The sequence below is a fragment of the Brassica rapa genome, chromosome A04 (assembly GCF_000309985.2).
Source record: "Brassica rapa cultivar Chiifu-401-42 chromosome A04, CAAS_Brap_v3.01, whole genome shotgun sequence".
NCBI classification, from domain to species: domain Eukaryota; kingdom Viridiplantae; phylum Streptophyta; class Magnoliopsida; order Brassicales; family Brassicaceae; genus Brassica; species Brassica rapa.
The window spans coordinates 20,309,602-20,323,593 of NC_024798.2; the positions used below are offsets into that span (position 1 = coordinate 20,309,602).

At 35.5% G+C, this 13,992-nt stretch overlaps 5 protein-coding genes across 6 annotated transcripts; 3 read left to right on the plus strand and 2 right to left on the minus strand.

The window, feature by feature from the left end:
- Positions 1–249: 249 nt before the first annotated feature.
- LOC103865885 (protein EARLY RESPONSIVE TO DEHYDRATION 15-like) lies at positions 250–1,816 on the plus strand. Of its 2 annotated transcripts, XM_009143743.3 has the most exons (3): positions 250–494; positions 1,037–1,390; positions 1,461–1,816. In XM_009143743.3, exons 2-3 carry the CDS (start codon positions 1,063–1,065, stop codon positions 1,604–1,606), a joined length of 474 nt encoding a protein of 157 aa, XP_009141991.1. In that variant the 5' UTR covers positions 250–494; positions 1,037–1,062; the 3' UTR covers positions 1,607–1,816.
- A 251-nt stretch (positions 1,817–2,067) lies between these two features.
- LOC108871746 (glycosyltransferase-like At2g41451) lies at positions 2,068–5,583 on the plus strand. The gene is made up of 9 exons (XM_018658656.2): positions 2,068–3,258; positions 3,351–3,500; positions 3,582–3,634; positions 3,957–4,065; positions 4,152–4,286; positions 4,487–4,531; positions 4,604–4,791; positions 4,887–5,028; positions 5,101–5,583. Exons 1-9 carry the CDS (start codon positions 2,956–2,958, stop codon positions 5,446–5,448), a joined length of 1,473 nt encoding a protein of 490 aa, XP_018514172.1. The 5' UTR covers positions 2,068–2,955; the 3' UTR covers positions 5,449–5,583.
- LOC103866025 (DNA-(apurinic or apyrimidinic site) lyase, chloroplastic) lies at positions 5,538–8,851 on the plus strand. Its single transcript, XM_018658657.2, has 11 exons — positions 5,538–5,770; positions 5,979–6,135; positions 6,205–6,260; positions 6,385–6,464; positions 6,634–7,091; positions 7,158–7,268; positions 7,349–7,492; positions 7,572–7,619; positions 7,952–8,032; positions 8,111–8,270; positions 8,361–8,851. The coding sequence occupies exons 1-11, from the start codon at positions 5,718–5,720 to the stop codon at positions 8,474–8,476; spliced, it is 1,464 nt and encodes a 487-aa protein (XP_018514173.1). The 5' UTR covers positions 5,538–5,717; the 3' UTR covers positions 8,477–8,851.
- A 3-nt stretch (positions 8,852–8,854) lies between these two features.
- LOC103865886 (embryo-specific protein ATS3A) lies at positions 8,855–10,290 on the minus strand. Its single transcript, XM_009143744.3, has 3 exons — positions 10,033–10,290; positions 9,841–9,948; positions 8,855–9,377 (listed from the first exon to the last, which is right to left on the minus strand). The coding sequence occupies exons 1-3, from the start codon at positions 10,150–10,152 to the stop codon at positions 9,054–9,056; spliced, it is 552 nt and encodes a 183-aa protein (XP_009141992.1). The 5' UTR covers positions 10,153–10,290; the 3' UTR covers positions 8,855–9,053.
- Positions 10,291–10,770: 480 nt separating this feature from the next.
- On the minus strand, positions 10,771–13,764 carry LOC103865888 (peroxidase 25). Its single transcript, XM_009143745.3, has 4 exons — positions 12,528–13,764; positions 12,256–12,435; positions 12,016–12,178; positions 10,771–11,552 (listed from the first exon to the last, which is right to left on the minus strand). Exons 1-4 carry the CDS (start codon positions 12,741–12,743, stop codon positions 11,131–11,133), a joined length of 981 nt encoding a protein of 326 aa, XP_009141993.1. The 5' UTR covers positions 12,744–13,764; the 3' UTR covers positions 10,771–11,130.
- Between the last annotated feature and the right edge of the window lie 228 nt (positions 13,765–13,992).

The following is a 13,992-nucleotide window of genomic DNA, read 5'->3' on the forward strand; positions in this document are numbered from 1 at the left end:
GAGAGATTCACAGTGACTGGAGTATATTAAAATAACATGACAAACACTAATGCTACAGACAAGTTACAAACAATGCATGCATGTTATCTATAACCAGCAAAAACCATGGGTGGGCTAGGCCCATTGTATCCCTAACGAGCCTATATTGGATTAGTTTCCTACCTTATCCTCTTCGACCGAATTTCAAAAGATATTTTTATAGTATTTTTCTAGAAAGAGAATAATAATTCACTTTGTACGAGTCGCCAACGGATTGGACACGAAACAAAGTCAAATAAAGCCAACAGTAACGCGTCAACACGTGGACGGCGGATTACTCAAAACCACGTCAGGTACGGCTCCAGACCTACCCACTTGCCCTTCACAAAATAAACCAACGAACCTGAGCTTCGGCCCCGAGCCTCGCTTTATATAATTAAAACTCTCCTCTTCCTCATCTTCGTCACATCGTGTTTGATCCTTATCAACTTGCAGATATTTTCACAGGCCCAAAGGTAAACGATCTCGTCCTCTTCTGCTCGATCACGATGATCTCTCATCTTCTTCGTAGTTATTGGATATCGATGGTTATATGTGGTTTCCGGGAAAGTTATTTTTTGAAAAATTTCGAAGAAATGAAGTGATCGATCGTTCGATCTTCTAGCTTGCGATCTGTGTGGTGATCGTCGATCTAGCTAATAGTTGTTCGATTCTTCAATCAACCGTCGCATTATCTATATTTACGATTGATCGAAAGTTTCTAACTATGATCGTAGTATCGATCGATCGGTTTGATTGATTGCTTAGTTTCAGATCTGAAAGCTCTACGTATGATTATGGAATCAGATCTAACATCTTCAAATCTATACTGACGATCGATCGGATGATTGTAGTTAACTGAATAGCTATGATCGTAGTTTGATTGGTTAATTCGTTTTCAGATCTGATGATGCATAGATCTATTCGTATTATTGTGTAATCTGAGCTTATGGATCTGTTTGTGAATCGTCGAATCATTGATATCGATCTATTGGTTGTTGTTTGTGTGTGTGCACAGATCTAAGATCCGAGTTACAAAGCACAATGGCGATGGTTTCAGGAAGACGTTCTACGCTAAACCCCAACGCACCTCTCTTTGTTCCAGCAGCCGTTAGACAAGTGGAAGATTTCTCTCCGGAGTGGTGGCAGTTGGTGACGACCTCCACTTGGTACCACGACTACTGGATCAGCCAGCACCAAGGAGCTGACGGATTCTACGACAACGGAGAGAGTCAAGAAGTCGATGTAGCTGATCTTCTTCCGGAGTCGTTTGATTTCGATGACATTGAAGATGTCTTCGAATCCGAGTTTGATCATCAAGGTTACGGTGGATATGTTGGACAACAGATGTATCATGCACCTTCTGACTTTGGTAAGCTAAGTTTTAAAACAGACCGTCAATCAGCAGAGTTGGAGTCTGATTGTAGTTGTGTGATCATCAGGTTTAGGGAAGAACGGTGAGATGGTGAGGAAATCGAGTGGGAACAGGAGTCCTAGGTCGATTGTTGAACCGGCGAAGTATGCAGAGAAGCCAGCGAAATGGGGGAACCAGAAGGTTGCTCCACGAAACATTCACCAGCCTCGTTGAAGTGCAAAGTTAACTAGGCAGAGTATGTTGTATCTTTAGCCACCTGTACCTTTGTAATTTTTAGTATTTTCTGCTTTCCACAAGTGAGAACCTGTAACTTCTTTGTACCTTTATGATGTTCAGTCTCAAACTTGTTATCTCAAAAAAAAAATGTAAAAACATAAAAAAATTGTAAAATTTGAAGAGTAATGAGAAATAGAGTTTCACATATAACGTCGTTGTAGATTCATTTGACAAAATGAAGTAAAGTACATTTCTAGACAGGCTTGTTCAAGCTCATTGGAACGGTTTTGGTTTGGTTTATTATATGCAATAGGCGATAGCTACAAGCACTAGTAGCCAAACTCAAAGGTAGATGCTTATTAGTTTCCCAGATCAGAGCTTGATTCTCATGAGTCATCAACAACCATAAGAAGGTAAAACTATCTTATCGAGGTTAGGCACAGATGCAAAAGGTCAGGATCCAGGAGAGTCAAATGTGTCATCGTCATCACCCAATCCATACAGTCATATTACAACAAACTCATCTTACAGGTCAGTTATGAATTATGAGACGAACCAGACCCGGAGAACATAATGTTCTCCGCAATTAGTAAATTACCCAATAAAAACGGGCCTTGAAGATTAGAGTTTTTACTCGAGTCTTGGAGGCCGTAATATTTAGGATTAATATAATTCCCAAACCCAAGTGTGTGTTATGCACTTGAGCTTCGAGTTTCTCAGTTTGTTACCTCACTTTTTTAACCTGTAGAATTTCACTTTCTTATTTTTTTTTGTCTTTGGGTTCTATGAAAAATGTAGACACATTGTCGAACCTGATATCATCAGTAGATTATTATGCTAAAAACAATAGAAAATTGAATAATTTTATATAGAAAAAGAAAAAATATTAATCTGCTTTTTAGAGGGTAATTTTTTCTTACAATTTTATGTATGTAAGCCACATGGCTTTCACTGATTAGCCTAAGGATGATAAGTCTTAACATAAAACATTAGAAATTAGTTACCATATATAATTGGCGTTACCAAAGTTGACTGATTTTCTTCTTCAGTTTTGGACTCAACATAAATGTTATTTTTCTTATTACTCATTTCTTTTGCAAATGTATTTAGTATAAATTGTTATTCAAAGTCAAAGTTCAAAAATTAGTTTATTACCAAACTTTGCATTTAGTGGAGTATATATTATATATTTGCTCTTATTTTATTGATGTTCCTGAAGATTAAAAAAATTACAAGAAAGGCTAACTGACAAAACGGCTCCTTCTTTCAGTTTCAAGTATCATCTCTCTCTCTCACAACGTATACATTCATCCCTTGCGTTTCTTGCTGCATTCTCAGTTTCTCACATGGCGTCTGGTCTCTACTCCTCCTCAAAACCATCTCTGTCTTCTTCTTCATCATCTTTTTCGTGGCTGTTCTTGCTATTGACCCTTCTTCCTCTCTCCTTAGCCTGCTTTGCCTTCCTCCTCCAGTGGCCAGGAGGAATCAACGATTGGTTTACTGATAACTATCCATTCCCAGGAATGTCCCCAATCTCCAAGAAAAGTTCTGACTCAGGCTGCGTTTCTCTTCTTGGTCAGAGCCATGCTACATCGTTTCCTTATCTCAAAGACTTGAATCTTGACCACAAGATTGATCTGAAACCTAAGGTTAGATCTCTTAAAACCATTCTTGTATTTTACTTAAGATAAAATATGATAATCAAAGATGGTATGTTTTGTGTTGTGTTGTGTTGTGTTAGATATGTATAACTACCAGCACTTCAGCTGGATTAGAACAAACATTGCCATGGATATTCTATCACAAGGTCATTGGAGTTTCAACCTTTTATCTATTTGTTGAAGGCACTGCTGCTTCCCCAAATGTCTCTCGTGTTTTGGAGACTATTCCAGTGAGCTTTTCCAGAGTTCTTGATTAGTCATTATGTATCTTATGTTCCTTCTTTCTCACAATGATTTTTTTTTATTTTAAGGGTGTAAACGTTATATACAGGACAAGAGAACTCGAAGAAGAGCAGGCTAAAAGGTATTCTTGTGTCTTGTGTTTTTTCATTATGCTATTGATATATATCATGGGTTTTTTTTTTTTGACTTTTGACTATGATATAAGTCCTGTCATTATGTTATGAAATTTATTGGTTATTGATTGGTGTAATCTTGTGTGTTTACATCTTTGAATCTTGATCCATCAAGACTGCTCACCTCTAAAATGGTTCTCTTGTAGAGATGTAATCATAGATCAAATAATCTGAGAGGCTTTTATTTGCGTAATCTTTGTACTGGTCTAAAATGGTTCTTGCAAAAGATCAAATAACTTGAGAGGCTTCATCATATGTCTTTTTTTACAGCCGGATTTGGAATGAGACTTGGTTACATAAATTTTTCTACAAACCATGTAACTACGAGTTATTCGTCAAACAAAACTTGAATATGGAAATGGCTATCACCATGGCTAGGGTACTATGTTATACTTCATAGTAGTTTTGGACACATACATTTATAGTCATAGTCAACAGTTTTATCAGATTCTCTACTTTTTATAGGATGATGGTATTGACTGGATACTGCATCTGGACACTGACGAGCTTGTGCATCCTTCTGGAGCCAGTGAATACTCGTTAAGAAGTCTCTTCAGAGAGGTTCCTGCAGATGTGGACGCGGTTATCTTTGTAAATTACGTGAGTTAGAAATATTTTTTTAAAAATTTCTCTAAAATAGAAGAACTCTATTATACATATGGTTTACTCCAATGAATTTATAATAGAGCTTTTTATATTTTTAGGAGAAATCTTTGAAAATTAAGTGAGTTAGTGGATACTTTGAGTTGGTTTTTAGTCTTTCTTCGGTTTGTTGATGTGAAGAAATTCACTTGTTTCAGGAGAGCAGTGTTGAGAGAGATGATATCAAGGAACCTTTCACTGAGGTACATAACATTGTATCATCATCTATAAGACTATAAACTAGCTGTCTTGAGTATTTTTTTTATAACTTTTAGGTGTCAATGTTCAAGAAGAACTATGAACATGTTCCAAGAGATGTCTACTTTGAAAACTTTAAAGAAGCAACTCATGGCAATAAAAACTATTTTCTCACATATGGAAATGGTAAATCTGCTGCTAGGATTCAAGATCATCTACGCCCCAATGGTGCTCATCGATGGTATAACTACAAGAAGATCCCCAAGTATGTTCTCTTTGTCCTCCTCATTGACTTGGCTTATACTCTTATGGTTTTGTAATATGACATTGATCTCTCTCTCTATTCTTTGTTGCGATTAGTTTCATTTACCTAGATGAAGCAGCAGTTCTGCACTACACTTACTCAAGATTTTCAGATCTTACTTCAAGACGCGACCGATGTGGATGCAAACCAACTAGAGAGGATGTCAAGAGATGTTTCATGCTAGAGTTTGACAGAGCAGTGAGTTTGGTTTTGATTTGTGTTTTTTTTGTAATAGCTCTTGGTCATTAATTTTTTTTTGTTTCATGCAAGGCATTCATCATTGCTTCATCATCAACTTCAGAGGAAATGCTTCAATGGTACAGAGAACATGTTGTATGGACTGATGAAAAACTCAAACTCAAACTTCTCAAGGAGGGTATCCTGACTCGCATCTATGCACCAATGGTTATAATCCAAGAGCTAAGAGAAGCAGGTGTTTTCACCTCAGTGGTGACCTCAGCTCACATGTCTTTCTCAAACAAATCAAGCATTACTAGAGAATCATCATCATCTCAAGCAACTGTTAGGAAAGTGTTGGAGTTTGACGACACTGATGATCTTGTTGGTGAATCTAAAGTAGATTCAGCCTTACCACCTCAATCTCCTCCAAGTGTTTAAACTGAGTCTGATGTAACATTTTTTTTTGCTTGGATTTTTTATATACAAAGAGGAGGAATCTCATTGGTCCATTCATATAAAAACTCCTATGTAGAATGCATCTATTACAGGATCCAACAGTTTCATCATTCTTTATTTTTGGTCTTTGACATGAACATGTGTGAACACAAGACAAACGGCGCGTGCATGTACGCGCGTATGTGAGCGAGTGAAATTTCTACAAAAACACTCCTTTTTTGGCGGTTCTTTCTTACAGTGACCTTTTATCGATGAACAAGGTTCTTCAGTTAGGTCTCCAGAGCTCCGTCGTCCAAGCCGCCAAGTACGTGTTCTTCTTCTTCTTCCTCCTGTTCAATGTTTAAGCCTTTTCTGTGTTGTTACCTTCTGATTCCTTTCTTACATTGGAACAAACCAAACCATTGATGTCGGATCTCTTCTGGGTTCTGTCTGAATTGCAAAAAGTTATAACCTTTTTCCAACTTTTGATGATTCTACTGAGTGAAAGTTTGTTACTTTTTCGATGATTATAGGTTTCTGGTGGTGGTGCCCTTTAGGAGCTTAAGATTTGGTTCATCAATCGTTAGTGTTAGAGTAGGAACAAGCAGTTTCAACAAGAGGCTTATGTCAAATGCTACATCAAAGTCTGTACCTTTATCCATCAACAACAGCAAGGGAAAGCCAATGAAGGTAGTGCTTCATCATTTCGCTTGTTCTGGTTACCTACTCATGTTTAATTGTTGGTTTTGATGTGTATAGCGAAGTGATAATGACATTGAGGCAATGACGGTTCAAGAACTTAGAGCCACATTGAGGCAAGCTTATGAGCCTTTCTTTATTTATTTTTGTTATTCTTTATGTGTACATTCAAATTCTTGTGACATTTGGAACGGTTGTGTATTCATTCATATTACAATGGGTTTTTTTATTGCATTATAGGAAACTTGGACTACCTGTGAAGGGACTCAAAAAGGAACTTATCTCAACTTTAAAACTTCATATGGACAACAGTTCACAAGGTATGTCCTTGCACACCAAGAACACACACTTTATCTCTATCTCATGTATGGAATGTAATAAGAAGGAATGTGGACTTGTTTGCATTTTAGTTTCAAAATTGCTATAGCTTCTGATGTCATGTGAAGGCAGAACATACTTTTTGGTTCTGAGCTTGTTTATGTGTTACAGATGAAAGTTCTGGTGCAGAGAAAATGGAGACCACTTCATCCACCCTTTCAGAGAGTGTCACTATCAAAAGAAAAACCAGAAACCAGGAAGAGGCTGATGATGATTATTATGGCAATGACAATGGAGAGAAGAAAGTTAAACAGTCCACTGAGAAAAACTTGAAAGTGAAAGTTTCTTCAAAAGAGGAAGAAGCATCACTGACCATTGTCGTCTCATCCTCCAATCAAAGTGAACCGTGGACGGTACTTGCTCATAAGAAGCCTGAGAAAGACTGGAAAGCTTATAACCCAAAGACAATGAGACCTCCTTCTCTACCAGAAGGCACCAAGTCTGTGAAGATTATGACTTGGAATGTTAATGGACTGAGAGCATTGTTGAAGTTAGAGAGCTTCTCTGCTCTTCAGCTTGCACAAAGAGAAGATTTCGATGTGTTGTGCTTGCAGGAGACTAAAATCCAGGTCGCTACATAACATCTTAAGTAGTTTCTTCTCTAGATTTAATAACATCTATTGCAATCATAGCAGGTGAAGGATGTTGAGGAGATCAAGAAAGCACTTATTGAAGGCTATGATCATAGTTACTGGTCCTGCAGCGTCTCAAAACTTGGTTACTCTGGAACTGCTATTATCTCACGGGTAACATATCCATTTTATCTTATATGCCAAAAAAATAAATGTAAATGTGTTCTCTAATCAAAGTTGGTCTATTGAAACAGATAAAACCACTCTCGGTTAGATATGGTACTGGTCTATCTGGATCAGACCATGACACGGAAGGACGCATTGTGACTGCAGAGTTTGAATCATTCTACTTGATAAACACTTATGTTCCTAACTCTGGAGATGGCTTGAAAAGACTGGTACTTCCTCAAATTTTAAGGCGTTTAAGTTTCTAACAGTTTTCTTTAATTTTAACAAAATGTTTTTGGGGTTTTGAAGTCATACAGGGTTGAAGAATGGGATCGAACCCTCAGCAATTACATCAAAGTATGAAACTTTTCTTCAGGTTTCTTCATTTATTGTATTCTATCCGTTTCAAAATGATCTATGTTTTAGAGTTTCACATATATTAAGAAAAATAGTAATTTTTGATTATAAATGTATTGTTTTTTGTGATCAACTATTTTCCCAATAGAAATTCATTAATCACAATTAATTTTATAATTTGCAAATATTTACTTAATCAAAAATGCATTGAAAATATTAAAAAATATATATCTTTTTAAAACAATTTTTTTCTCTAAAACATGATGTTTTTTTGGAACAGAAGAAGTATATTCTTGCTTACATAGACCTCAATGGCCTTTTTGCATGTGCAGGAGCTGGAGAAGACTAAACCTGTAGTCTTGACTGGTGATCTAAACTGTGCTCATGAAGAAATCGACATCTACAATCCTGCGGTAACTACAACTCAGATTCTTGTTTTTGGTGTCATTGAATAACATTTGAAAGTTATAATCACCTCTCTTTATGATTAGGGGAACAAAAGAAGTGCTGGTTTCACAATAGAAGAAAGACAATCATTTGGAGAAAACTTCTTGGAGAAGGGCTTTGTGGATACTTTTAGAAAGCAGCATCCTGGTGTTGTTGGTTATACTTATTGGGGTTATCGCAGTGGTGCACGCAAAACCAATAGAGGTAACTAAGTCTGCGTTAAAAAAAACTGTTGATAGTTATTTGGTTTAATATTTGGATTGTTGAAACTAGTGAATTGGTGTGTGGAAACAGGATGGAGACTGGACTACTTCTTGGTGTCTGAATCGATTGCAGGCAATGTCCATGATGTCTTCTCAGTGTGCGCATATCATTACAGTAAACTCCTTTCTCGCTCCCCATGCACATAGTCTTTCTCTTAATGTCTTTAAAACTCTGTACGCTACTTTTCCACGTTCTATACTTGAGCACCAACACTTGTGCTTTAGAGAAATTTGTGAAGGGTTTTACTTATGTCAGCAAAGGGAGAACTACAAGAAACTGAGTTACACAAAGCTGTCTATGCCATTAGTTAGATCCTATGCGCATGCATGCAGATGCATGCATTTGCCTGGCGAAAGGGCCTCAACAGTCAACATGACTTGGGGTTATACGGACGGCTAAAAATAGCTTATACGATCATTTCAACCATTATTTGTTGGTTTATCTGTACGTTTGTATAATGATTTTATTCTTAATAACAGACAATATATTTGTTAAATAGAAAAGAAAACGTTGCACTAACTTTATTATGCTTTTCTTCCCTATTTTTATTTATTTCATATAAAAAGGACTTGTCCACTTGCTATGCCTCAAACTTGCAAGAGATCAAATCAAGGCATTATATAACTTTTTTTTTGAAACACACATTTTCTCTTTTCACTTTAAGCCACAAAAGTAGCAAACCCACAGATAGTCAACCTTTTGTTCTTTATTTATTTATTAATCTTACATAGCAGCAACGGAGGCAATAATGGGTTGAGAAGACTTGTCACTGGCACTGGACTGAGAAGACTTGCCATTAGCAAGGCCGTTGCAGACGTCAAAGCCGTACCAAACACCGTTTGGCAAGAAGAGGTTAAAGTAGAAAGTGACTGATCTGATGGATGAGCCGTAGATCTTAACGTTCTCTGGTTTCCAGCCGTCGGATCCTTGCCTGAGTAGGTGGAGATAACATACGTCACGCATACACGGTCCCGTTATCTTGTATGTGTCCGAAGAACACCTTTCAAATGCCCTAGACTTTGGATCGTCTAGTCTCTTCACGAATACCTGATCACCCAAGAAATGATGTTTATTTACTTTTGAAAGGGTTAAAGATATATTCACTTCTTTCCCCTAATCTATCACACAAAAACAAAGACCATGTGACGAAATTTCTAGATTAACACCTTTTTAATGTTTTGAATATGCATTATCGTATATTTAGTTTTAAAAGTCATATATACTCTATTTTTAATATTTTAAGAAGCTAAGCCAAATACTCATAAATTCACATTCTAAAGCAAAAGTCCTTACCAATCAAATCATAATCAAAACTTTTGACAAAAAAAATCGAAATTTTAGATCTAAATTTTCTCAAATTTGATGAGAATCTTGAAGACCAATCATATACAGAGAATTATGTGATTAAAATTTTGATTGATTACAGATTTATTTTCCATAGAATTAAATCTGATTTATGGGTATATTGTAGATCCAAAACTCATAAAGTCAATGAACTAAAAGAACTCACCTCGTTGCCGTACACATCACCAAACGCGACACTGATCTTATCTCTGGTGTAAGAGACCGAGGAACAGCTTGTCTTAATGATTACTGTGTAAGAACACACTTTCGCACCCTGAAATTTAGATACAAAACAAATTAGTCAACCAATAAGTTGTTTCTTTAATTCATGGATCAATGGATCGAAATTGGTTACTACCTCTAGCTTTGGTTTAGGGAGAAATGAATCAACCGGTCCAGGTCTTGTGGTGACGAAAGATCTTGCAGATGTAACAGAGAACAATACAAAGAGGAACAAAGAAATCGCTAGTCGGATCATTTTTGTAATCGACCTCTACTTTGAGTTGAAATGGTTTGGAGATGAACAAAAAGGTCAATCTCTTTTGTTTGTTTGGACAAAGCAATGATTCTAGATAGAGATACCGACACGAGGATCACGTTCATTTTATACTCCAAACTATTTTATGTTCTGTTTGTTTGGAGGAATTTAATTGGTTGTGGATTTGCCAGCTAGAATTAAACTGTCTTTTTCAATGGTATATTATGCATAGTTATCCCCAACCACTATGGAAACAAATAAACAATCATTCATAAAAAAGGGGAGTTAGTAAAATTAGATTTGTACAGTATTTACCACTTATATATTACCTTGAATATCAGTAAGAATTTGGGAAGTACTCTTTTCTACATTTGCTCTTTCCTAATTTGGTAACCTTGTTTATGAAGTAAGAACTGGAAGCAAAGTTCATTTTGGATTCTGGTTTATTTATCCTGGTTTTCAAACTACGTTCTTATCTGAGTGTGTACTGGATTACTTAAACACTGGGCCTTGTGCTATAATCCTCAACTAAATTTCATTATGTATTATTTTACCAACTACTTTTTGTACTATATTATTTCTTGTTGAAAATTTAAAATTTAGTCTTTTTTTCTCTTAAATGGAAAACCTTTTATTAATACTTGACATAAGCTTACAGATTACTACTACATTAACAGTAGTCATTATTTTGAAGGAAGAATTAGATAAAATTAAAACTTATAAATACCATAGTCATCGTTTTATACATCATTTTGAATTGTCCATGATAAAACGTTAAATGCTAGAAAATTTAACACCAGTAATTTGTTTGCCATTCAATTTGATTGATATTTGTATGCTTTGTAGATAAATAATACAAGGATTAAAAGACAATTACAGAAAATACTCTATAACGACAAAGATTAACTAACCCACAATGTTTTTTTCAAACATGACAATGGTATTATTTATATATATTTTTCTTACGTTTAACTCAAACTAGTTCACTTGAGAACAAATTTTCCTAACCTCACCATCGACATCTGTTTTTACATCGATGGAACTCATCTTAATCATAGCTTTACCAAACTCATTATCAAACCTAAACCCTAACAAGCCTCTAATAGTACTCGCATACTTCTTCACCATGTCATTTGTCTCAGAGTCCGACCAAAGCCGTTGGTCCGACTCCAAAATACCGTTACCGTCTCGTAGGTTCTTGAAGAAGCTTACATCAAAATTTGATGGACTGCCAATGTCAAGAGCAACACGTTTCGAACCGTCTCCATTGGGAGGACAAAGAGTCTTCAGCTGCGTTAGAAACGATGGGCTTATGGTTGGGTCGGAGTTTCCAGTCACCGTAAAGTTGTACAAACGATAGCGGAAAAATTGACAGTCCGTTTGTCCTATTGTATGTGCACCTGCATGCATGAGGATAAAACGGGTTAATAATTTGGAGAAAAAAAAAACGGTAAATGTTCATTATATAACAGCTATGAACAAATCATGAAGCAGATTTTTCAAAGTAGTGGTTCAACTAATGAGTAATGAATAACCGCGTTATGCATCCGGATTAAAGTCCAATGATCCTCAACTAATGGATAAAATAAACAGACCGGTCCTAAAATTTTGAAGGCCATAAATTTTTTAGAATAAATTTTAGTAATAATCTGGTGACTCAAGACTCCATATATTAATTCTTTAAAATTTGGGGTTAAAATGATTGTGTCATTAGATTTTTATAAAACCAATTCTTATATTAAAAATGAAAAAATAAATAGACGCAGCAAAAAAATGTAACTAATAATTTTTATAAAAAAAAAGTAAACACTTATTTTCGTGCGGGTATTAACTAGCATATAATGAGTGAACAAATAAACATACCAAGTAGAGTGACGAGATCATGAGTATCCAATCCTTTAGCTTGAAACTTTTGCTTTTGAACAGCAACAGAGTCAAGTGGAGAAGGTAGATTCGATGCTTCCGATGCTAATGAGATTCTACCGTCTTTACGACCCGTTGGAACTGTCCAGCTTGGTCCAGAACTCTATTTCAACGCGTAATCAATTAAAATAACCAAAGAATTTAAGTAAAATCCTAATTAGGTTTAGTAAACTTGCGTACCAAGTCAACAGCGTCACGAGCAGCAAGTGCAAGTATATCTGCACATGACACAACTTCAGGACACACAGACTCAAGCCGAGCTTTCGCATCGTCTATCACTTCAAATCCTCTTAGACCACTACTCGCTAGAGCTGCTTGCTCAGCAGACTTCCCTTTAATCAAAACCGATCCATCACAACCCTAATATATAATAGGTCAAAATTCAACAATCAAATAACTTGTAAATAGAATTGGTTTACTAAAGGAGATTGAGATGAAAGAAGAGTTGAAACCTGAACAAAACAGTCATGAAAGTGAAGCCTAAGCAAGCCTGGGGAAATGGTGGGATCAGAATCGAAATGGGATTCAACGGTGGACCGTACTATGGACTCAGCTTTTGGACATGAAGTTGAATAATAACCATTTTTTAACGACTGACTTCTCACTTCTGCTCCCAATACCAACACTATTATCATTACATAACAATAGTTACCAAAGTAAACTCCCATTATTTTTTCCTAACTCTTTTAAATCTTTGTGATCGATTAACGTACACTGATGTTCAAGCACCAACACAAATTAGTATATATATACACAAACGCCCACACATATCTACACTTTCATATGCCAGCCTTTGTCTCAATGGAACCGTGTGGGGACTCATAGTGCCTTCTTTTCCTATTGTTTATTTATTTGTATTGGTAAATACACTTGGTTGCCACTATGATGACTGATTGGGTTTTATTTCTATATTATTTTTATTTAGTTTCCGCTAAATATTACATATAATTATCTGTAAATATGTAAAACATGTGTTATTCGGAAGATACAACAACATTACAAGATTGTGGGTAACAAAATATGTAATATTAAATTTGTGTGAGAGTGACGAAGAAGCAACAATTATTTTCATAAAGATTTATTTTCAAAATATAATGTCTACAAGTTTTGGCTAACGTCCTTTTCAAGATCAATTTAAAAAGAATAAAAATTTACGTCCTTACAAAATATCGGTGATTCGTTTGCTTTACGTAAAAGCTTATTTGATCTCTCCTCAAAACTTTTATCAATCCATGAAGTAAGCAAACGTGTTCACAACTTAGATCGATAGAAGCCGTCACTGGTGTTTCCCGTTCACATCAGCATCTCTTGTAGTTTCAACTCTCAATTCTAATCTTTCTTTTGTTTACTACAAAAAGAAGAAACCAATAATAGAGATGATATCAATATAGAAGAAAAGCAATAAGGATAAAAACCCATTAACCATCTCTTGTTTGGTAGTATTACACACACACCTTCATGGTTCCAACCTATAATGCATGGTGGGCAGTATTAGTTTATTACATTGTACACAAGTATTTGTATTATATTGACAAAGAATTCATATGATAGTGCTGATGTTTGTTATATATTGTAATTATGTGTAGATATGTAAAACATGCGTTATTTGGATGTAGTATTTAATTTGTGAGATTACGAAAAAGAAACATTCCAATTCATTCCTCACTATCTATATATATAAAAATTGTACAAATTATCTCATGTATGGGAGAGTAATGTGATATCAAACTTTGGTATCAAATACAATCGATTAAGAATTTGTATCTTTTACTGATCACGTATCATGTGATAATTTTCAGTTTACACATCACAATGAAGACAATATAGAGAGAATTAGGTGATGAAAAACTCATTTAATAGCTAATATAGCTCGCAAGTCAACTCATTGACCAACATTTCAATTCTAAACATATCTCA